The sequence below is a fragment of the Mastomys coucha genome, unplaced genomic scaffold, assembly GCF_008632895.1.
Source record: "Mastomys coucha isolate ucsf_1 unplaced genomic scaffold, UCSF_Mcou_1 pScaffold20, whole genome shotgun sequence".
In the NCBI taxonomy this organism is placed as follows: Eukaryota; Metazoa; Chordata; class Mammalia; order Rodentia; family Muridae; genus Mastomys; species Mastomys coucha.
Genome location: NW_022196903.1, coordinates 30,204,279 through 30,229,417, shown reverse-complemented (window position 1 = coordinate 30,229,417; position 25,139 = coordinate 30,204,279). Strand labels below are relative to the sequence as shown.

The following is a 25,139-nucleotide window of genomic DNA, read 5'->3' as shown; positions in this document are numbered from 1 at the left end:
TAATTAGCTCAGCAAACAGGTATTGTGGCTACAAATCCAACTGCTTCAAATATATAATTCCATTTTGTAGAGTATATAGTAACATAATGGAGTGTAAACATTACACAGCGCACACTACAGAGGGTACTACGCTGGGTTAAGTATTAACTTGCATGGCTGGTTTCTCACCTATCCCTTATTAAGTGCACTTATTCTTAGAGAATCATTCTACAAACAAACATACAATTCATCTGGACACTATGACTGACAGAGAGCACCATCAACAGAGTCAGTTACCTGGTCATGGGTGAAATCACCAACCATTTTGATCTGAATGTTGGAATTACAAGAGATACAGCAGAGGATCTTTGCACTTTCAAATGCCAATTCAGGATTATTGTTCCCATGATACAGATACCTTCAGAAGAAAACATTAAACAACAATGTATTCAAATTTGTCTTCTCACTGTTCTCAATAAAGAAAATTTAGTGGCTCAAGAGATGGCTTGTGGTTAGGTGCAATTGCTATTCTAGCAGAGGACCTTGGCTTTGGCTCTCAGCACCGACACCTACTTACAACTATGTCAAACTCCAGCTCTGAAGGATCCAACCTCATCTCTGACCTGCAGGCTCATGTATGCATGTGATGCACATAAAGACAAGCAGGCACACACCAACACACAAATACATATAAAAATTAAAAGTAAAATAATCATTAAAAGAAAAGAAAGAAAACTCCAAGCCAAAGGTTCATCTACCCACCAGGCAGTGGCAGCGCACGCCTTTAATCCCAACACTTGGGAGGCAGAGGCAGGCAGATTTCTGAGTTCAAGGCCAGCCTGGTCTACAGAGTGAGTTCTAGGACAGCCAGGGCTATACAGAGAAACCCTATCTCAAAAAACCAAAAACCAAAAAACAACAACAAAAAAGGTTCACCTACCCATATAACACTCTGGACAAACGAAAGAAAGGTGTCCTCCTTCTAGCTACAAAGAATTTGTCACAGGCTGAATCATGCCCTTCCAAAATATCTATACTAAAGTCTTTTTTTTTTCTTTTTGGAGACAGGGTTTCTCCGTATAGTCCTGGCTGTCCTAGAACTCACTCTGTAGACCAGGCTGGCCTCGAACTCAGAAATCCACCTGCCTCTGCCTCCCAAGTGCTGGGACTAAAAGTGTGCGCCACCACCGCCCGGCTGTACTAAAGTCTTAATCCACAAGGACTATCTTCGCATATACTGATAGGGTGACTAAGAAGGACTGGGCTGGCTAATTTCAAGTTAAGTGGATACAAGCTCGAGTCATTTTGGAAGAGGAAACCTCAACTGAGAAGATGCCTTCACCAGACTGGCCCATGAGCAAAACAATGGTGTGTTTTCTTGATTAATGGTTCATATAGGAGGGCTAAGCTCTCTATGGGCAACCTCCTGAGGTCCTAAGTGTTGTAAGAAGCTGAGCAAGTCATGAGGAGCAGGCCAATAACACCCTCCATGGCCTCAGATTCAGTTCCTGCCTCCAGTTCCTCCTTGACCTCCATCAGTGAGCGTGTGATCTAAGAGCTATAAGATGAAACACTTCCCTCCTTAAGCTTTGCTTTTGGTCACATTGTTTTACCACAGCAATTTAAACCATAACCGAGACAAGACTGTGTCCTCACAAAAGGTTATGTGGGCAGAAGCACCTCCACAGACTACCATATGAAGCTGAGGTGAATCATAAGCCAAGGTTTCAACAAGCTATGAAACACCAAACCACCAGAATGTTAGCAAATGTACATGTGTATATCCATACACACATCCATCCATCCATCCATCCATACATACATACATACACACACACACACATATACATACATACGTACAGGACTGAAGGGGGCTCTCTATCCCCACTGTCCAAACACTCAAGCTTCCCTACAGAAAGATAAACACTATTCATTTCAGACACAGAAACGTTAAAGACATAGAATGAGCTAGGAAGAGAAAAAAAGAAAAGACACAGTATGGCTCAGAGTAATTACAATCAAAGGACTAGAATTAGGTAATATTAAAGTAGACCAAAACCAGCCAGGACAGGTTGGTGTACGTCTTAACTCCTGGCACTCAGGAGGCAGAGGCAGGCAAAATCCGAGATCAAAGCCAGCCTAGTCTACAGAGCAAGTCCCAGGTTGGCCAGGACTAACACAAAGAAGCCATGTCTCAAAACAAAACAAAACAAAACAAAGTAGGCCAAAACCAACAATCTGTGATGTATTAAATATGCAACAAAAAGAGAACAATAAAAGCTAGAGTGGCTTCTGTGTCCCTTCTGCTGTGCCTCAGGTCTCTTACCTGGCGATGTTAACCACATTGTCTGCCTTCTTAGTCCTCGGATTAATTCCTTGCAAAAGCTGTTCCAAAGGCGAGACGATGAGAGCCAACTGACTCTCTCTCAGAAGGTCCATGAAAAGGTTCTCCTTCTGCAGAGTGAGGTTGAGCAATGCGAGGCAATGCTGAACTGCTTTTTCCAGGTGTTTCTTTCCTGAAACCCCCAATGAAATTACAGTCTAAATGTACTTAAGAGAAAGAAACTAAAGGCAAGCTTTAGTCTCAAAGTCTTTTGTTTTCACAAACGGCACCTTCAAACAGCTTCCACCCATATAAAACCAGCTATGTCCATGGCCTGGGCTATTTAGGTATTAACTGCTATCTTTTCCCTGATCCTTTGGGGCAGTGGTTCTCCCCCTTCCTAATGCTATGGCCCTTTAACACAGTGCCTCATGTTGTGGTGATCCCTAATCATAAAATTATTTTCACTGCTGCTTCATAACCGTAGTTTTGCTGTTGTTATGAGTCATAACGTTAATATCTGATATGCAGGACATCTGGTATGTGATGCAATGGCTCTCAGAGTGGGATGATTTGTATTCAGTGAACATTCGTACCTAAAACACTCTTGTTTGTCCTAATAGGAAGTTGTAAATACCATCGAGGAGACAAGTGTACAGCACAGAGTACAGCACCCACAACAAAGAACTAAGCTAAGCTACCAACAGTGCTGAGAGTAAGAAAACAACTCTGCATAAGACATAATCATTATGAAAATAAAGGCACTTGGAAGCTAAAGAGATGGCTCAGTGGTTAAGAGCACTCAGGCTGTTGAAGAGAATATGGGTTCTGTTCTCAGCACCCAAATGGTAATTCACAGCCAACTGCAACTCCAATTACAGGGATACCTTCTTCTGGCTTCTACAGGCACCAGGCATGCACATGGTACATATACATACATGTAGGCAAAACATTCACACACATAAAATAAAAATAATCCTTTAAAAAAAAAGGTTTTTTTTTTTATTACTTATTTATTACAAGTACACTGCAGCTGTCTTCAGATGCACCAGAAGAGGGCATCAGATCTCATTATGGGTGGTTGTAAGCCACCATGTGGTTGCTGGGATTTGAACTCATGACCTTCGGAAGAGCAATCGGTGCTCTTACCCACTGAGCCATCTCACCAGCCCAAAAAAAAGGTTTTTAAAGACGATAAAGAAGCAAAATACATAATAAAAATCACCACTAATCTCAACCTTTCAAATTTAAGCCGCCTGCCTAGTTTTTCCTATCGTATCTTATCTGCAAATTATATAGGTACAATCCTCTGTTAGAATCTGACTTCTATTTCAGATCACTGCTACATTAAAGGCAATAAAGCACAGCAGTATGAACATGAGCTCTAGGCCTAACTACCTAGGATCAAACCCGAGCTCTCAGTGTAACCTGTTTGTACATCTTGGTAAATGGAAATAAGATCTGCTACTGTTTCTGTGCAAATAAAGAGATTAGAGTAAAACATGCTTTTAAGAAGCAACTACACAGAAAGCAGTGAACAAACAGTAACATCAATTAGGTAATAAGCAACATTTATGACCACTACGAGCCAGGTTCTACAGTATGTGCTTTTTAAGTGTCATGAGATTTCAGATTCAGAGTTAAGCAAGTTAAAGACGTGAAATCAATAAAGACTTCTTTAATTATCTAAGACCTTGCAGTGAGAAAATCAGAGCCAACAAACCGCTGTACTGAATTCGGTCTATGTGTACTCATATTGACTCACTGAAAATGCCACTGTTAGATAGAGACTCTTACAGTACCAGAGAACATCAAAGATTATCTCCAATAAATTCTCAATTTATAAAAGATGAAGATGTCAACACTTTTGAAGGCAGAAAGACTTTCGGCACATACCAGGGAAAGGAGCATAGGTATCAAGCTGCTTAACTCCTTCTTCTAGTAAACTGAGGGCAAGTTCCAACATCGGTGACTCATTCAGAAGATGATACATCAGACTAAAGCCCGGTGGCTTATACGCTATGATTTCTTCTCCTAAAGAGTACACAATCCAAAAGATAGTGGATCAGTATTGGCTTGGCTTAAAACTATTTGTTATGTATTGTGTGTGTATGTGTGTGTGTGTATGTCTCTATGTGTGTGTGTGTGCGTGTGTGTCTATGTATGTATGTATGTGCATGTGTGCTCGTGTCTATGTATGTATGTATGTGCATGTGTGCTCGCGCGCCTGTGTGCATTCGTTCGTTCGTTCGTTCGTTCGTTCAGAGGACAACCTGAAGAGTTAGCTCTCTTCCACCGTAGATCCTAGTGACTAAACCAAGGCTTAGTGCAGATGTCAATGCCTATAAAGACTCAATTAGAGGCCATCTTACTGCCCCTCAATTACAATTTTTTTGTTTGTTTGTTTGTTTGTTTTCGAGACAGGGTTTCTCTGTATAGCCCTGGCTGTCCTGGAACTCACTCTGTAGACCAGACTGGCCTTGAACTCAGAAATCTGCCTGCCTCTGCCTCCCAAGTGCTGGGATTAAAGGCGTGCACCACCACCGTCCAGCCTCAATTACAATTTTTGTTACAGCCTTTGTTTTTGTGAAATGTATGACACTGTAACTTAAGTAGGATTAACACAGGCGAAGGCACAGACCAAGACACAAACTATTAAGAATAGCAATTCCACACAGGAAAGACTCATGTGCACATGAGAGCCAGAACCCAAAAATCCTATTTTCTCTCTTGAACAGAAAGGTGATTGAAATAATAAAGCAAAGGTTAAATCCTAATTTAACCCATAAACCTTATTACATTTACATATATGTATATATATATATATATAATCACTAAATCATAAATACTGATAGAATTAAATTACCTTGTAGCTCCACAAACTGATCTACAAAATCTTCAAGCTGAGGCTCATAATCTCTCAACAGCTTATAAAACACTTCCAAGACAGCCTCAGCGACTTCCCACTAGAGGAAAAACATATACTTCAGTAACATAAACAGTCCATAGTAGAAACTTGTCAAGCTTCTCACTCCTCTCACTTTGCTTTCCAGAAAACAAACCAAGTCCCTTGTCTACTTTATTACTTTATGCAACACAATCTTAATTCATCTTGTTTCAGAAAAACGTGTTTTAAATACTTTTTAAGAAGTATCCCTACAGCCAAAGTTTGAGCTCCTTTACAAGGTTTAGGTATTTAGCACCTGCATGTTCACTTTATATTTAGACAATACCAGAGTTCTCTAAAGGTTAAATATTTCACAATTTCTCTAAGAAACTCATGCGATGCTCAGCACAGTGAACGAATCCCTCAGATCACATAGTTCAGCAGCAAACATGCTCAGACCAGGGCTCTCTGCCCAACAATCAGTCAAAATGCCTCAAATGACTCCATGACCATTTCACTGTTAAGGATAGACATAAAATACTTTCCTTGGAAGGACACCTATGTCCAGCTATAGACACAGCAAAGCTTACACTCTGCTTTAGAACCCATTGCACAGGGTATTTTATTACGTGGTTTGCTTACTTTTGTGGTACTGGAGACTGAGCCTGAGCTGTCCGTGCATGGCCACTGCTCTGCCATAACACAGCTGCAGCCCCACTATGGAGGTCTGCAATACTAGACTTTACGTTGTAAGCAGCTGTTTTTGTAATGATCACTAAACGGTACAATTTTATCAGGGCTGAGTTTTGGAATGGGACTATTTGAGGTTTTATATATTTGAATTATATCTTTATATATAATTTGTATTATTTATAAAAGGATTATGGGCTGTTTGGATTTTTTTTAAAAAAAAGGCATTATCAGATAATAGACTTAAATACTGTTAAATCTACTACCTCTAACACTCTAGTATTTATTTCAACACAAAGCAATGCTTTCATGAGACTCTATTGTTTTAAGATATAATTAGCTACGTTAAGCTAAAGAAAGCTTCAATTAAAAAACATTCTAAAACCTGAAAAAAACTTTTCAGGGACAATAAAGCAGGTGGCAGCAGAGAAAGCAGCAGTGTTTAAGGGCAGCTTCATATAAGCAGCAGTTATCTGGAAAGTACATGGCTGACTAGCACACCTTGGTCATAATGACCTTGTAAACAAAGTACAAATTGAACACTTAAAATGAATACAAAACATGTGTCAGAACATTTTGTTGAAAAGATTCTAATGATCAAGCATACACTGCTCACCTGGAATGACATTTAATAAAGCATGGTTGCGACCATGTGAAAATACAATGAATCAGACTGTGCCAGGTACAGATATAAGGAATGGAGTCTATACAGTGTTCTAAAAGCCCAGTTTTTTTAAGTAAAACTTCATAATTACTTGAAATTTCCATGATACTATACAACAAAGAATATAAAGTAACATAAAAGGGTTTTTTGGGGGGGAGGAGGGTGCATTCTATTTATTTTTTTATTTTATTTTTTGGTTTTTCATGACAGGTTTCTCTGTATAACCCCGGCCTCTAAAATCCACTTGCCTCAGCCTCCTGAGTGCTGGGATTAAAGGCGTGCATCACCATAGCCCAGCCTGTAAGGTAGTCTTTCTAATGTTATTTAAATGTTAAACAAAAAAAAAAAAGACTAGAAATTATTATTTTTCTTTTGGTAACAGGGCTAAGGGGTAATATAATTTGCTCTGAACTATCCAATATTAGCATGAAGCAAATTCTTTTTATAATCATTAATATAACAAAACATCCAACAGGCTAAAAAAACCCAGCAAGCTAATAAAGCAGAAATGTTCCTATAAAAGATATCCAAGGATATTCTGTGAGATAATAAACAGTACTATAAACTAAAGGTGAACTACATAAGAACCTGGAAGGGTCTCTTACATAGCTTAGTGGTTATGAGCTTGGATCTGAAGAGAGAGTCCTATGTTCAAATCCTGGTCCTGGAACTTAGCCAAATTCCTTAACTTGGCTAAGCCTCCATCTGTAAAATTGGAACATTAATAGTACCCGCCTCGAGGTAATACTATAATTACATAAAATGAAATACACAATGAGCTTCATGGTATCTAGAAGCAGAGCCAAGATGTCCATACAATGTGCCAAGAATTGCTGTCAGCATTCACCCATGGTAGCTAAGTCCACCAGCTTCTAACACAGCTTCCCTCTCGGTGAATAATCCACCACCTAGAATTGCTAACAGAACTAGCAAGTCAGCTTGAATTGATGCAATTCCTAATCTAAAGCATCCCATGTGTTCCCAACAAAGGTAGAAAAGTTTTAGCTCAATTTTAGTAAAACTGCTCAATTAGACATGGTGAGATCTTGTCTCAAGAAAGTGTTCAGTTAATGATTGTGAGCTCCCATCAGAGATCATTAATATGTGTCTTGATTTTAATACCCAAATTTATTCATAAGACACATAAAATAATCCAAGAAGTAATAACAGAATTAGGACTATGAATTTTATTAACTTCAAAAAGCTAAAGTGATTTTATAGCCCCGTACTCCTTGGATGAAAGAAGTGACAGTCAATTCATAGGAGAGAAGTGGTTTACTCTGAACATAACCTTTTCAGCAGCTCTCCGGTAAGCTCTTGTACGGAATCGGAGAAACACAGAATCTCTCAGGAACTGCAAATAAGGGTCAAAGCCAGGGGGCCGCAGGCCAGCGCCCAGATTAGACGGGAACGAGCTCTCCACCAGGGTACTGATCAACTGGCAAAAGGCCCTAGTCAGGGGATACTCTTCACACCGGGACTCTATTTCATTGAGTTCAACCTTCAAACAAAAGAATAAAGAAAATTAACAATATAAAACTACTAACTATGAGATGTAAAGCATTTTGCCAGTACTAACTCATTAACAATGATATGTCACCACATAAAAAAGTACTTAGCAGAAAAGACACCAAAGTATATCCATCTAAATGAATGAGAAGAATTTTAAATTTTCACACATTATCTCAACCTTGAAATAAAAAAGATTTTTACATGATTCTTTTTAAAAGGGCATGGTACACCAACTGGTTACACACACAAGTGACATTATAGAGACTGAGCAGGTTGTATTTAGGAATATATATGTATACATATACACATATACATACATATATATACACACATATATATAACATCAATTAATGAAAAGAGGTCATGAATTCAAAAGAGCAAAGAGGTATACATGGAGGGCTTGAAGGGAGGAAAGGAAACAGAAATGATGTAATATAATCTCAAAAGAAAAAGGAGAGGGGACAGTGAGGGGACTCAATGTGTAAGGGTGCTTTACTGCTAAGTCTGAAGATGTGAATTTGATACACAGAATCTACATCTCAAGAGTGAACAATTAACTAAAAATTTTCCTCTGACCTCCACTGACGTGGCATGGCATGTGCCACCTTCCTGCAAAGCAAATAAACAAGTATAACTTATAAAGGAGAACAAAAATAATTCTTCACATTGTGGGTAGTAGTAGCCTTTGCTTGGTATCCTAGTACATAGGAATCTGAGGCAGAAAGGCTACCAGGAGTCCAAGGTCAGCCAGAGCTACAAAGCAAGATATCACCTTAATAAAACAAAACATTAAATTCTTACTCAAGTTGACTTAACTAACCTAATCAAAACAATTCCAAACAAGACGTTCAATTCGGATGGCTGTCATGTGACATCCTCTTTCAACTGTGAACATATTTTAGTTTCTTTCATTGACTGCTTCACTCAAAATTAACAATATGGCTGAGGGAATAAAGATGCTTGCCTCCAAGCCTAACAACCCTGAGTGTGATGCCCAGAATCTCACAATATGAAAAGAAGAGAACTGACTCCCCAGGACCCTCTGGCCTCCACGCACATACTATGGTACATGTGTGCCTGGGTACACACATGACCATACAGTAAGTAAACCTATAAAATAATGACAAAAATAGTTCTAACTCTATTTCAGCACTAGTAAGATAACTGTCCAAAAGCAAATATATTAAATTTAAAAATTACAGAAACCTAGTAGGCTACAAATAACTTTTCACAATCTTATTTTGGTATTACTGTATGAATGAATGTAGCGTGGAATCTAAAAAGGGAAACCTTACCTCAATACCAATAGCTTGCCTCTGGCTTGGAACCCTGACAGTCTGCAGTATCTGGAAGAAGGAAGAAATACATGCCATGAGCATCCTTGCCCATCAAGGAGCAATACCGGCCGTCTAACAGTTATACGTCTCAACCAACACCCACTGTCACAAGGGATCACCAAGGAGTCCCTAGTTGGTTTTCATTAGCAGTTCTGGCAGACAGAATTCTTGGGTTTGTAATGTACAGGAAATCTGTAAATCCTAAGAGCACACAATTTACTTTTCTCTGAAAAACCTGAACCCAATCACATTACAAAGCAGTACGTATATAGGACATGCTAGTACTGTTTACTAGGCATCAGGAGAGCAAGCAGTAGCCTCATGGTAACAGCATTGATAAGTTTTAGTTATTCTCATCTTCAGGATGCACATTTGGAAAAATCTAGAAGTCTCTGCTACTGGAAAATAGTCCTTTGTGTGAATAATGAGCAAGAATCACAGCCTCCGTTAATACTGTAGTACCTCTTAGACAAAAGACATTCCACTGAAGCATCTCCCTGGAGGTACTGCTATAAAAAGTGGTTCTCAACCTGTGGTCATGACCCCTTTAAGGGTCCAATGACCCCTTCACAGGAGTCACTTATCAAGTATTTACTTATAATTCATAATACTTATAAAAGTAGCAACAAAAATAACTTTATGGTTTGGGGTCATTACATGAGCAACTATATTAAAGGGTAGCAGGCATTAGGAAGGTTGAGAGCTACTGCTATAACACATACTCTTTCTACTTTATCACAAAGAGAATAACAATACTTAATGGAAAATTTTCAACAGAGCTGACTTTCAGGAAAAACATTCAGTGAGATGTCAAATACCATGCAACCCTTAAATTCTCCTTCTATGATGGTATAAATGGATGCAAGTCAAAAAAATTCCTACTGTCAATTCACTTCCACTTATGCCCAAAGCTTATGGTCCTTATATGACCACCAATGAAAAGTCATCCAGCTGCTGTGAAAATATCTCTAAAACTTATCAAGCCCTTTTTAATGGTAAAGCCATGATAACAGAAAGCTATATAATAATACATCACTCTCCTAATTTCAGGCAGGAAAAAACGAACAGTACAGAAAACACAAGTATCTATTTCCTGCATTTAATGAGTACAGTATGTCTGAAGACTTACATTAATTAGCTTGATTTCAAAGACAATGGAAGCAGTCTACCACACAGGAAGTATCTCACTGATCTTAAGAATTAAGAGTTACTTGAAGAACCCATCTTTGGTGACCTAGTTGTTGTGAAGCAAGCCAAGAAAACAACCTAAATGCAATGCTCCCGAACCTTAACTTCCTGCATGGGAAGCCCTGGCATACTGCGAATTCCCACCGGGTGCTCTTGTTTCTACAGTATCAAAACATCCTCTAAATTATACAGTAAGAAAGTTCATGGCACCACCTGCGTGTATTCCAACGACTGCCAAAGTGAAGCAGCAATTTCAGGAGACTTTCCAAAAGCTGCAAGTGTCTTCAGTAGCTCAGCTTTGAGAACTGGAGGAATACTGCACTGCAGGAGTCCCAGAATCACCACAACAGGCGTCCACTGGGGATGTTCACAAAGGGCCAAGCGAGCATTTTCACTCTGAGATTGGAACACAAAACAACAAGATAGGTATTTTATTCATTTACCTGTGCTTTTCTGTTTTGTTTTCTGAGAATGGCTGAGCTATGCTGCCCATACTGGCCTCCAACCCCATTAACTCAAGCTGTCCTCTTGACTTGGCCTCCTTTAAGATGTGAATACAGGCGCCCAGTACCAAGTCACAGCTATGAAAAGCTATCAGCAATATATTGTACATTGTATATATTTAGTATATACCACAACAAAGAAGAATCTATCTTTTAGCTGGTAGATTAAATCAGATCACTAGTTTGGTCATGGAAAGAATGGGAGTTAAATTTCTAAATTTCTAAGAATTTTTTTGACAAACCCAGGAACGGAAATATTACAAAGAGATAAACGGTCTACTACAGTTCTGTTGACAGAACACAGTACTATTACACTAAAATACATCTAATTCATGAATGAGTCAACAATTAACTTTTTAAGGAGCTGGAGAGATGGTTCAGCAGTTAAAATCACTGACTGCTCTTCTAGAAGTCCTGAGTTCAATTCCCAGCAGATGTACAGCTCACAACCATCTGTAATGGGATCTGATGGCCTCTTCTGGTGTGTCTGAAGACAGGAACAGTGTATTCACACATAAAAAATAAATCTTAAAAAAAACTTTAAAAAAATAACTTTGCAGAAATATTTTATCAATGATTACTGTATTTTATTTCAATAAGACATTATAGTAAGTTTGGTATTTTTACAGCATAATAACATCAAACATAATTAGAAGAATCCTAGAAAACAAATTTCTATATTCAGATAAATTTCAACCTGAGCAGTTCATTTCATACTAGGATCAACTTGGAGTTCCATGCTGTGAAAAGTATATGCTGAAGGCAGGATTAATTTGGTAGAAGCAGCTAAAATGATTCAGTAACTTTCTTTTCAATGAAAACTACTCTGTCTGTACACATACAGACTGACACATGTGTGCCTCAGCACCTCTGCCAGTTGCTTTCTAGAAGGATGCACACACAACTGACCCTTCCTTTCCTCTCCTCTCCTTTTAAACATGTCCTGGCTATAATTTTCAAATGAAGATTCTGTAATGAACAGAACTAGCATAAATTATAGCCTCTAAAGTTTCAAAAAAAACAAGAGTGTAAGTACAAACACTATGCACGTGCTAAATATATCATTCATAAACATTAATCACTAAAAGGAAATGCTTGGCCACTTAGGATGTCCCAGGCTACAACACAAGCCACTCCTCCTGTGGATGATGGGCTACCTACCCAAGTAATGATAGTAGATGTCAGCTGGAGAAAAGCGATCAGTCCATCTTGCTCCTTCTGGGTGATGCCGCGTGAAGGAAGGTGACGGTACTGGACACTATCTGCACTTGGCAGGTCCTTTCGGAGATGCTCATGGTAAAGCAATAAGGAGTGAAAGAAATGCTCCCAGGAAACAGGACTGCCACCTGCTCCCTGAATGTTTTCAACTGAAAAGAAAAGCAACACAGTTTTCTTTCAAAAACTACCAATTTAGGGCTCAAAAGTAGAATCCTGCTTACCATCAGAGAAGCTCTAGGACCAATCGCTAGCCTTTCAACAAAAAGTCTGGTTAATCTGGGCAGTGACAGCGCACACCATTAATCCCAGTACGTGGGAGACAGGCAGGCAGATTTCTGAGTTCCAGGCCAGCCTGGTCTACAAAGTGAGTTCCAGGACAGTCAGGGCTATAGAGAAACCCTGTCTCAAAGAAGGGAAAAAAAGCGGGGGTGGGGGGAAGGGAGGGACAAGTTGTTTGCTTGGAGTCTAAGAATAATTTATTTGATACCATTTGTTTGTCTTTGTCTTAGCAGATAGTCAGTCTGTCCTAAATGGGCAGTGTTGTTTTGTCTAGGTAAGAAGATCTGTTTTAGTCATGGCCCCTCCAACCTGTTGCCATAGGTATATTAAAACTTAGCTTCTTCAAACATCATTTTCTTCACATATAAAAGCAAAAATAAAAATATGTGGTCAAAACAGCAAATATTTCCTTCCTTTTCCCTTTTGGCAGTATATCTGACTTAACCAGACCTGAGTGTCTGCAGATTAGTAATGAGAAAACAAGTGTTTATGAGGATAAATTACAGAAATCAGTTAGCTATGCATGATGGCTTATACCTGCAACTCTAGTCCTCGGAGGATGAGGCAGGAGGATAAGGACACCCTGGAATGTAGCGTGAGTTCTAAGCTATGGAGTGAGACATCATCCCAAACGAAGTAAAGCACAACAAAGCAAACTTTCCTTCAGTATGCCTGCTCTTATGTGCCATATATGCTCTTGAAAAATGATGCTTTAGGACAGTGGTGGCACATGCCTTTAATCCCAGCACTTGGGACGCAGAGGCAGGCAGATTTCTGAGTTCGAGGCCAGCCTGGTCTACAGAGTGAGTTCCCTGTCTCAAAAAACCAAAAAAAAAAAAAAAAAAAAAAAAAAAAGAAGAAAGAAAAGAAAAATGATGCTTTTGACTTGTTACACATACCCACATTTAACAAAGAGAAGTGGTAAAATCCCCCGACCTCCGAGACCAAATCAAAGCATTACCATACATAAAAATCACCACTGTAACTCTTTCCCTCAAGTATTATGAATGCAATTTGGACCTATGGTAGAATCTACTCAGCAGTATACTATACACAATGGTGCAAAACAAATTTAACATGCAGACTGCCCTTACCATGACTACTGCCGTTGACTTTGAGCAGGCTAAAACAGTAGTGGGCACACTGAGGCCCACTGGCCAAACCCTGAAGCATTTTCAAGTAAGGAATATAAATAGTTGGCGGCAGCAGGTCACCCATTTGTCTAACAAACTTTGACAAGACAACCTGAAATTAAGAAAAAAAAATTTTATAGAAAACAACTTTAAGGCATCTTGGATTTGCTAATAAAAACTACATAAAAAAAACTACAACAAACAGTACTATGATAGAATTCATTGCCATAACAAAAGTAACTGCTATTTTATTTATGAAAAACTGTTATTATTAGCGATGTAAGGCAATTACAGAACATCTTTGTAAATATTCAGCACATGTTTACAATCTCCACCTTAAATGTCACATGTAAGACTACTCATATTTTTAAGGACTTATTTTTAGTCTAGTACACATGTATGTCTGTGTCTGTATGTGTGTATAGGTGCCTAGAGGACAGAGAGTCATAGGATCCCTAAGTCTGCAACTGTAAGCCATCTGACATGGGTGCTGGGAACTGAACTGTCCTCTCGAAGAACAGTTAGTGTTCTTAACTGCTGAACCATCGCTCCAACCCCCAACTACTCATACTTTTTAACTATATAAAACTAAAAATAAATGTTTACAAACATCTGGAAATTACTGTGAACTGTTGTTAAGTATGAAATAGTTTCACAATACCATAAGAAAAATATTTAACCATTGAAGGGTAAAGTGTTTTGCTGCATATGGCTTACTTTAAAGCATCCCTCAAAAATTAAAGTGTAGTTATAGAACTATATCAATTTGCAATGTGAAATCAGGGCACTAGAAACCCACTATAATCATTCTATCTTCCATATTAACCTTTGAGAAGCTTTAATATGGGCTGGAGAGATGGCACAGAGGTTAAGAGCACTGACTACTCTTCAGAGTTCCTGAGTTCAATTCCCAGCAACTACACAGTGGCTCACAACCATCTGTAATGGGATCCAATGCCGTCTTCTGGTGTATCTGACAGCTGCAGTGTACTCACATACATAAATAAATCTTAAAAAAAAAAAAAACAGAGATCACCCGTCTCTGTTTCCCGGATGGCAGGATTGAAGGCAGATGCCATACCTCCTGTCCACCTTATCTTTAAAAAGAAAAAAAACATTCGGGCAGTGGTGGCGCATGCCTTTAATCCCAGCACTTGGGAGGCAGAGGCAGGTGGATTTCTGAGTTCAAGGCCAGCCTGGTCTACAGAGTGAGTTCCAGGACAGCCAGGGCTACACAGAGAAACCCTGTCTCGAAAAACAAAAAAAAAATAACAGAAAAGAAAGAATGAATAGCTTTAATATACCCTTTTCTCATATATTTTTCTATATAGGGAAAAAGCCAAAATAATAAATGTAAGAAATAGAGTAAAAATAAAAGGGAAATATTGATTGTAGATTCCAGGGGAGAATGAATTTATAACATGCAAGCTTCTAAAATGAAACCCCAGAATGAAAAACTTACATGACAATCTTTTTATTTACTTCTATACATTATATTACAGAGACTACAGGACAGAAAAAGGGTGCTTGTCTACACATATGGAGATCCCCAGGCACCATGTCACCAATTATGACCTCTAAGTCTTCTTTAGTGATGAAACCTCACTATCTCCAACTTGGTCAGCGTCACGTATACTGGTTATTGTCACACCTATAGAGGATGACTATAACCAAAAATAAAATCTCAATAAAGAAACAGATGAGATGGCGAGCATTTCTGCCTCTAACAATCTGTCACATGTCTAGTATGGAATGAAGGACTGTCTATATAAAATTCAAAATGATCTGAACTTAAATGATGGATTCAAATTTTATTCAATACAAGAAAAAAAAGTAATAATTTCTAAATAATTTATTGTCTGTGTTCAAAATTCAATGACCAAATCAAAGAATAAAAATAAAAAGCTAAAAACCTCACCTGGCGCTGAGGAGGTCGCTGATGAGCTACTCCCAGGTAAGAGCCCATGACCGTGGGAGTCTGCAGAGGTTCTGAGGGACACCAGTATTCCAGAGCAAGCTCCAAGTGAAAAGGATTTTTTTTATATAGTTCACCAATCTGTAGAATAAGCAAACACTATGTAACAATGTTTACAGCAAAAACATTACAGAAATAAAAAAAGACATTAGCATTGTATTCTTTTGCTAAAATTTTCCAAGGCTCAAGAAAAATGGAACAGAGAAGAGATTTAAAAAAACAAACAAAACAAAACAAAACCTCTTCAACAGAATGACTTACCAGGAGCATTAAGTGTTCCAGGTCCCTTCTAAGTGAGATGGGGGGTTCGTTACCCATCTGTATACTCATGTGAATCATTCGAGCATCTTCATCTGCCCGACTCTTCAGCTGCTTCACCTAGTATATGTTTTAAACAAGGATTAATGTAACTTTCTTATGCATTGGTTAATAACAAAATCAAGAAATTAAATAACTAAAAGTAACTCTATAAGAATCTCACTTAAATACCTTTACATTTTAGCAACATGAAAAATACACTAGGAATTTCACTAAAATACTAAGATTATAATATCTTAAGGATCAGAGACAGCCAGGAAGATGGTTCAATAGGTAAAGATGCCTGTGCCAAGCCTGTCAACCACAAGATGGTGGAAAAAAACAAGTCCTACAGGCTGTACTGATTTCCACTAAATCCTGCCCAGAATGACTTGTTCATGTCTGTATATATACACACACAACAAAGGGAGGGAGGAAGGGAAGGAGGGAAGGAGGGAGGGACAGAACTTTCCACTTATGGAAGATGAGATCAATCAGTTTCTCAACAGAGATATTATTAACATTTGGGGCAGGCCATCTCTATTACGGCTTATCCTAAACACTGCATGAAATTTCACATCCCTAGAACTACTAACAACATATTACAGTGATATAACAAACAAAACTCACTATCCAGCATGCTGTGAAGACCATTATACCCAAGCTGACAATCCCTGTCTTCTAACATGTGTGAACTAAATGCTAATGAAATAAGAAATTACTTTGTTCTGAAGGGAAAAAAAACACATTTATAGCCAGAAGTTTCAATACTCCTTTCTCAATATTCAACAGAAAAAGGACAGAAAGTTGATAAAGAGATGGAAAGACTTGAACAACAGATTCAAACAATTTCAGTTAATTACTGATGGAACAATCCACAGAACAGTAGCAGAATACATGTCCCTTTCCATTTTCACAGATCATTTATCAAAACAGACCACAGTGGGTACTTTAACACAAACCTCAACATTAAAGCAACCTGGTAAAGTATGTTTCTGATTACCAAGAAACTAGAAAATGGAAATAACTAGTAAGTCTTCTAAGCATTTGTAAATCAAATACTTCTATACATGCTAGTGACCAAAGTCATCTCAAGGAAAATGCCAAAATATATTAAACTACACAAAAAATGAAAACACATAGCATTAAAATACTTAAGCATACATAAAAGCTTTAAACCAACAATCTAGAAAACCAAAAGGAAGGACCTGGGGTGTAGCTCAGTGAGGAGGCACTTGCCTCCTTTTATTGTAAGCTGTCTCACCCCTTGCATTACCAAAAAACAGTCGGGGTAGGGGTGTACAGGATGACTCAGTGGTAAAGGTGTTTGCTACAAAGCCTGATGAGCTGAATTGGAGCCCTAGAGCCATACAGTGAGAGGAAACAACCCACAGATTGCTCTCTGACTTTCCCATGTATGACTTCCATACAATATATATAAAATAAATGAGTGTCAATAAAATAAAAAAGGAAATAAAATAGACATGGAACACAGGGACATAAGAACCAGAGTATTAGCAACGTATCTACAGCACTAGAGCACCAGGAGATCACCAGTAATCACCTACACAGAGGCGTTTTCACTATCTAGGAAGTGTTAGTGTCCAATGTCTCTTCTGAAAAACATCCTTCCCGTAAATAAGGTTTGTATTATTTCACTTTACCATCCACACTGTATTTGTAATACATATGCTAACTTTATTAGCTGACAAACACAGAGCTAGTTAAACCTGTGTTTTACCTATTTTACAAAGCTCTTCCTACACTGTTACACTTACTTTCATTGGCATAAATGCAAGGAAGTCTGTGATAAGATTGTGGATTCTGCGAATGTAAAACTCTTCCTGGTAGAAGTTTTCGGCCAATACGACAGACTCGCTGAGGAACAGGAAGACGTTATCGGCAATGGCGAGCTCTGCAATTGCTTCATCTGCTTCTGTAAACTCAGCCAGAGCTACAAAGATTCAGAACATAGAAAAGCAAAATGAGAAGTCTTTAACTCAGGTTGTATCTCATGACAGAGTGTTAGTGGAACACATTTCAGATATTTTTCCAGCCTCCTAACAGGTGCTAGGCACAAAATGAGATTATATATAATTGTAATTGATTTACAAACTCCAAAGAACTACTAAAAGAGAACATTTGAAACACAAATGTAGCTGGGTGTGGTGCTATACGACTTTAGTCTCAGCACTCAGGAAGCAGAGGCTGGTGGACATCTGAGTTTGAGGCCAGCCTTGTCTTCATAGCAAGCTGCAGGTCAGCTAGGAGTACATAGTAGACCTTGTCTCAAACAAAACAAAAACAACTGGAAGAACACTTGTTCTTCCTATATGAGTGACTCGATAATTAATGTAATGTTAACACCGGTATAGTCAGAGAGCTCTCATGCAAACATGACATGTAAAAACAATATAAGGGCTTTAATTCCAGACATTTCCAGAAAGGTTTTCTTGTTGTTTTGCTTTTGTTTGGGTTGAGTTTTCTGAGGCAGGGTCTCAACTGTGTAGCCCTGGCTAGCCTGGAACTCACTTTATAGATTAGGTTGGTCTTCAACTCAGAGATCCTCCTGCCTCTGCTTCCCAAATACTAGGAGTAAAGGTGTGAGCCACTCTGCCCCACGTTTGAGAGAGGTTTACTTGAGGAAAGACTCACCTTTAATGTGGTTGTTTCATACCATAGGCTAGGGCCCTAGGCTGAATTTAAAGAGGAAAAAGAGAGAGCAAACTAGCAGAGCACCATTATCTCCCTGCTTCCTGACTGCAGATTAATGCCATCGCTTCTTATACTCCTCCTGCTGAGCTCTATCTGCCATGACAAAACCCCACAAGCCATGGGAACCAAAATAAACTCTTCTTCCCTTAAACCTCACCTTACCCAGTAACCAATATACAGATGGCACCACCAAATCCTACAGAAGTGACAAGTCTTTGTATTTCAAATTACAATGAAAGTACAGCTTGCATTTGACAAGGCAAACCACTTTAAGCATGATAATTTCATGAATCTAGACAACAAAATAGGTTGCCCTGTATAACACAGGATTAAGTAAACTCCCCTATTGTCTTAGTTAGGGTTTCATTGCTGTGGACAGACAACATGACCAAGGCAACTCTTAAAAGGACAACATTTCATCCGGGCGAGCTCACAGGTTCAGAGGTTCACTCCATTATCAAGTTAGAAAGCATAGCAGCATCCAGGCATGATGCTGGAGGAGCTGAGAGTTCTACCTCTTGTTCTGAAAGCAGCTAACACTGGCTCCTACATGGTTAGGAGGATAGTCTCACTGCCCACCCCCACAGTGACACATTTCCTCCAAAAAGGCCACACCTACTGCAACAAGGCCACACCTCCTAATAGTGCCACACCCCAGGCCAAGCATATTCAAACCATCACAACTATCTATGCTTGATTGATCCAAATATCTCCTTTCCAACACACTGAGTTTAAAAAACTAAATTTTCAGTTTGATACAATGTAAAAAGTTTGTGAACAAAATCAAAAATGAATTTTTTTAAAAAAATGTAAATAATAATAATTAGTTGATTGTGGTGGCACACATTTAATAATTCCAGCACTTCAGAGGTAGAGCCAGGAGGATGAGAAGCTCAAGGGCACCCTTGGCTACATAGTTTGGGGCCAGCCTGGGATACATGAGACCCTGTTTAAAAAAGAAAGAACTAGGACCGTAGTTCAGTGGCAGAACCCTCCTCCCCTAGCACATATTTAGAAGGCTCTAAGGTCAATCATCAGCCCCGCAAAAGAGAAACAGAATAGGTATGCTGGAATCTTATACTTCTGAACTCTTACACTGAAGGTTGAAGAACTCTGTGGCTAGATCCACAAGGGAAGTAACCTATGACGTTCTTGTCTGAGACAGCACTACTTCACAAAGTTATGAGGGGTTTTCCTGTTGTTTTTGAGACAGCCTCTCTATGCAGCCCTGGCTGCCTGGAACTCTATGTAGACCAGGCTGGCCCCAAACTGTAGAGATCCGCCTACCTCCTGAGTGCTGGAATGAAAAGTGCTAATACAAGCCACTAACACTGACAAATTTTTATCAAACAATATACTTTCACATGCTCATATTTACACTTTCTCTTTCTGATTTAAAATCTGATAACTTGAAAACAAACACCCAGAGCTACACAGAGAAACCCTGTCTCGGGGAGGAAAAAAAAAAGAAAAAAGAAAACAAACACATTTGAGGCTGGAGAGATGGCTCCATTCCCAGCATCCACATGATACCTAGAAACCATTCCTAACTTCAGGGAATTCTTGGATCTTAGGTAACATTAGACACACATGTGGAATACAGACATATATTCAGGTAAAACATTCACATGTAAAGTAAGTCATCTAAAGACTTTTAAAGGAGCTAGGTACAGTGGCAGAGCCAGTTACCCCTAGATGCCCTTACTTTACCTGTTACATCTGGTAGCTGGGACACTCCCCTCAATGCCAGTGCCCAGGCAAGCCTAACAGTGGCCTGCAGCCCAGGAAGCTTCCAAGGCTGTGAGTCCTGGAGACGAGAGTGAATTGTTGCAATGTACTGTCTCTCTGTCAGCAGTGGAAGGTGGTGAATCATATCTGAAAACACAAAATTATATCATTTCACCAAAAAAAGAGCAGAAATAAATTCTCACTTCTGTCCCACATGGATATCTAAAAGTTGTAAACACTTAGCATTTTCAAAAGGAATAATAACTAATTAACATCATTATTTGATATAACAAAAATCTGTATTACTGTTAAGTATTATATGCATAAAACTCTAAAAAACAACCCTAAATTTCAATTAACAACTTTCAATAAGTTTCACAGACAGCAGAAATTAGAAAAAAGAAACACCCACTGTTTTTTCAATATAGGAATTCTAAAATATAAATAAATGCTCTTTAAAGGTAAAAATGGATCATCTACTTCTCATACACAAAAAAAAACTATGTCAAAAAGGAAATAAAGAATCTGTGTTTTCACAAGTTTTAAAAATGTGAATAAAGAACAAAACAGGTAGCTGCAGTAAAGTCAGGTATGTACACTCATGAACACTTTGCTTTCTACCCTGTAAAACCATCATTTCAAATCTCAAAAGAAACTAACTGTACAAGAACAAAGCTGAGCATTAATCCCAGCACTTGGGGAGCAGAGACGGGCAGATCTCTGTGAGTTCCAGGCTAGCCTGACCAACAAGTTCTAGGACAGCTAGGTCTCTAAACAAAGAAACTCTATCTCAAAAAATAAAACAAAACCCATCGCTAATTTGCTGTCATTGCTATTAGAAAGCAAACTTAGGGCTTCAGGTATGGCAAGCAATTCCTCCATTACTGAGTTTTGACCTTAGTCTTAAATTACATCGCATATTGAAAAGGTTTTAAACTTGCCTGAATTGCACAGACAGAAACAAAGAAAATAATTTGTATTTTGTAAGTTAAAATATTGTCCTTCTTCATCAATAGGAGGAGGGGACCTTGGCCCTGTGAAGGTTCTGTGCCCCAGTGTAGGGGAATGCCAGGGCCAATAAGTGGGAGGGGGTGGGGTGGCAAGCATGGGGATGGGGGAGGCAACAGGGGTTTGTTCTTATTGTTTTGTTTGTTTGTTTGTTTGTTTGTTGGAGGGGAAACTGGGAAAGGAGAAATTTACATGTAAATAAAGAAAATATCTAAAAAAAAATAAAAAAAAATATTGTCCTTCTTGAATGTTCCCTCACAATTTAAGATTTTATTTTTGAAAATAAATGTATTGGTGGTTTTGTTATCACATGCTGGGTATGTTAGCATATGTTTATAATCCCAGCACCCAAGAAGACTAGAACAAGAAGATTAAGAATTTGAGGCCAGACCAGCAAAATGACTCAGTGGGTAACAATGCTTGCTGCCAGACCTGGCAACCTAAGTTTACCTCCTAAAGTCATATAATTGAAGAAAACAACTGATCCTGAGAGTTGTCTTCTGGCATACACAAACACACACAAACATACACACATACACACACACAAGTGAATGTAACTAAAAAAAATTTAGTTTGAAGCTAACAAAGACCACACAGTGACACTCCAAGAAAAAAAAGTGCCGGGCAGCAGTGGTGGCACATGCCTTTAATCCCAGCACTTGGGAGGCAGACAGATTTCTGAGTTCGAGGCTAGCCTGGTCTACAGAGTGAGTTCTAGGACAGCCAGGGCTATACAGAGAAACCCTGTCTCAAAAAACCAAAAAAACAAAAACAAAAACAAAAACAAAAAAATAAAACAAAACAAAAAAAACATTAAAAAATATAAATGTGGGAGCTGCAGAGATGGCTCAGTGGTTAAGAGCACTGACTGCTCTTCCAGAGGTCCTGAGTTCAATTCCCAGCAACCACATGGTGGCTCACAACCAATGCCCTCTTCTGGTGTGTCAGTGACAGTGTACTCAATTCAGATAAAATAATCATATCTATATGTAGGGGTTAAGAAAAATGGTTCAGCATCACTAGCTGTTCTTCCAGAAGACCTGGGTTCAATTCCCAGCATTTACATGGCAGCTCTCATCTATTGGACAGTCAGTTCTAGGGGGTCTGACACCCTCACACAGACATACACACAGGCAGAACACAAATGTGCATAAAATAAAAATAAGTAATTTATAAAACAGATAAAATGTAAAATTATACCATCTCGTTCCTCTGTGCTTTGTTCTATAAAGCTGGTATCAAAACAGTACAGAAGAGCCATAAGGAGAGCCATATTTACTGCATCCAGGGAGCCATTGGCCTCAACTGTCACTCTTTCCAAATGTCCAATGAGTAGGAGGGTGTCATCTTTGGCTAATGGTGACTGGCAAGCCCAGGCAAAAAGACTTTCAGCCAGAGCCTGCCTGCACTCCTTGATGAGATCAGACACCTACAAGTAACATGATTGTGACATAAGTTATAGCACGGTCTGGCATTACAAAATATTGTATCTTCCATAAAAGCTAACAAAATTAACTGATCTGAATCCACAGGTGCTCCTAAAACTGCTGGAATTCTGAACAAACTCTAGGGGTTTAGTCCTTAAGAAACCATACTGACCAATTGATTGAACAAATCATTTCAGAAAGAACTAGACAAGGTATAAACAGAGGCACACCAACTGGAACAAATGCAGGCAAATTCCACGACAGAGCAGTCTACACATTTGAAATGCAGTATTTCCACAGAGGTGGTTGCTAATGCTTTTAATCCTGGAGGCAGTGGATCTCTGAGTTGGAGGCTAGCCTAGTCTACATAGCAAGTAGTTGATACAAATCAACTACTACATAGACCCTGCCTTAAAAAAAAAAACAAAACAAAAAACCCAGTAACAATGATGATTAAAAAGTATTTTCATCTGCCTAAGTGAAATGAATGTTCTGTAAGCACTTCTGTTCCCCATCTGTCTGACAAAGACACCCATGAGTTCATCTTATAGAACACTTGCCTCTTTGCGGTGTTTCTCACTGCCCAAACCTCTCTCTCTCTGTAGTTTCTCAAACTCATTATTCACATCAATCTGTGACACCAAAGTAAGGACTTTGTAAGTCAATCCTTGCTCCATCAGCTCATCTGTAAAGCGTGTTGTCATGGAAACCAGCTCTGGACTGCAAGGAAATAAACAAAGCTATAATGAATAAAGATAACTGTTTTGACAACAGCCTATTATTATAAACAACCAGGATGTTGTTCTTTTTATCCTTTCTAAATCACTGGAGTTAAATAAATCTCTGTGATTTTTCACTTGCAAATAAGTCAGATTTAAACTAAGGACTACTAGAAAGAGTAGTCCAGTATATTATTGACCTGAGCTTACAGTTTACTGAAACAGTACACACTAAGGAAAAACTATTATTTCCAAAACTCAAATTCCAGTAATTTTACATTAACCCTGTAAGTCCCCAAAGGCAAACAGACCTGAGTTCTAATGTCCATGTCTTTCCTCGTCTAGACTGTATCAGGGTTTTGAGAGCATTTGCAATGCACCGCTTTCCGTCCCAGTATAAAAGGACAGCTACCAACCCTCTGGTGAGGCCAGGGAAATGTGGCTGCTGATGCTCTCCTAGAAAAGGAATTGAACATTTAGTAATAAAGCTCAAATGTGTTTGAAATGTATGCCAGCCGGGCAGTGGTGGCGCATGCCTTTAATCCCAGCACTTGGGAGGCAGAGGCAGACAGATTTCTGAGTTCAAGGCTAGCCTGGTCTACAGAGTGAGTTCCAGGACAGCCAGGGCTACACAGAGAAACCCTGTCTCGATAAAACAAACAAACAAACAAAAAAACAAAAAAGAAAGAAAGAAAGGAAGGAAAGAAGGAAGGAAGGAAGGAAGGAAGGAAGGGGGGGGAAAGAAGGAAGGAAGGAAGAACGTATGCCAAAATATATTGAAATAAACAGCTCTCCGGTTAAAGAGACCCTGAGGATCTCTACTCCCTGCATCATTCCTGGCATAGCAGATTCAAAGGCCCACCAACCATATGCCAGGATATCAATAAGAACAAGAAGCCCAGTTACAAGTACAAGTAGTGGTACATGCCTTTAATCCCAGCACTCAGGAGGCAGTGGCAGGTGGATCGCTTGAGTTCAAGGCCAGCTTAGTCTACAGAGTGAGTTCTAGGACAGAGAGGGCTACACAGAGAAACCCTGTCTCAAACAAACAAAGGAACAAGAAATTCATCACTTTTCCAACTCAATTTCACTTCTTCTCTGATTTCCTATATTGAGCCCACTCTATCTCCACTCATGTGGACTCTTGCAAATGTCTACAAGTTTCTTCCTGTCAGGGTCACTCTTATCTACTCTGCACTGCCTCCTGTCAAAACCACTCCCACATCTTTCTTAAATCACCAGGCTGTGTTCTTTACACTAAATGAGGCTTCATCTTCATTTTACAGCAATCTTCCCATAGTATCTAGAACATGGTAAATACAGAGAACATGTTAAATCAAAGTTCTGGGCTGGGAACAGCTCAGTGGTACAATGCTTGCCTAGCAAGCACAAGGCCCTAGTTCTATCTCCAGCACTGACAGAGTAAAAAAAAAGAAAAAATCCGAATTAAATTTAAATCTCAAGTATGTCCAGTTATCATCCCCTCACATAAGAGGAAAACTACTTTCCTTATCTTTAATAACTAATTTTCTTTTTTTTTTTTTTTTTTTTTTTTTT

General features: G+C 38.9%; 1 protein-coding gene across 4 annotated transcripts in view; it reads right to left on the bottom strand.

The window, feature by feature from the left end:
• The window catches only part of Nup205 (nucleoporin 205), a 69,849-nt gene that overhangs the window by 37,233 nt on the left and 7,477 nt on the right, over nt 1-25,139 (bottom strand). For all 4 annotated transcript variants that reach the window (XM_031381529.1, XM_031381528.1, XM_031381532.1 and 1 more), the window contains exons 4-19: nt 23,894-24,038; nt 23,424-23,583; nt 22,637-22,865; nt 20,411-20,575; nt 17,764-17,939; nt 15,950-16,066; nt 15,632-15,769; nt 13,675-13,825; nt 12,245-12,450; nt 10,794-10,976; nt 9,351-9,401; nt 7,835-8,044; nt 5,169-5,268; nt 4,199-4,336; nt 2,306-2,495; nt 277-397 (exon numbers count right to left, since the gene is read on the bottom strand). In XM_031381529.1, coding sequence (XP_031237389.1) covers nt 277-397; nt 2,306-2,495; nt 4,199-4,336; nt 5,169-5,268; nt 7,835-8,044; nt 9,351-9,401; nt 10,794-10,976; nt 12,245-12,450; nt 13,675-13,825; nt 15,632-15,769; nt 15,950-16,066; nt 17,764-17,939; nt 20,411-20,575; nt 22,637-22,865; nt 23,424-23,583; nt 23,894-24,038 — 2,480 coding nt within the window. The remainder of the gene's footprint in view (nt 1-276; nt 398-2,305; nt 2,496-4,198; nt 4,337-5,168; nt 5,269-7,834; nt 8,045-9,350; nt 9,402-10,793; nt 10,977-12,244; nt 12,451-13,674; nt 13,826-15,631; nt 15,770-15,949; nt 16,067-17,763; nt 17,940-20,410; nt 20,576-22,636; nt 22,866-23,423; nt 23,584-23,893; nt 24,039-25,139) is intronic.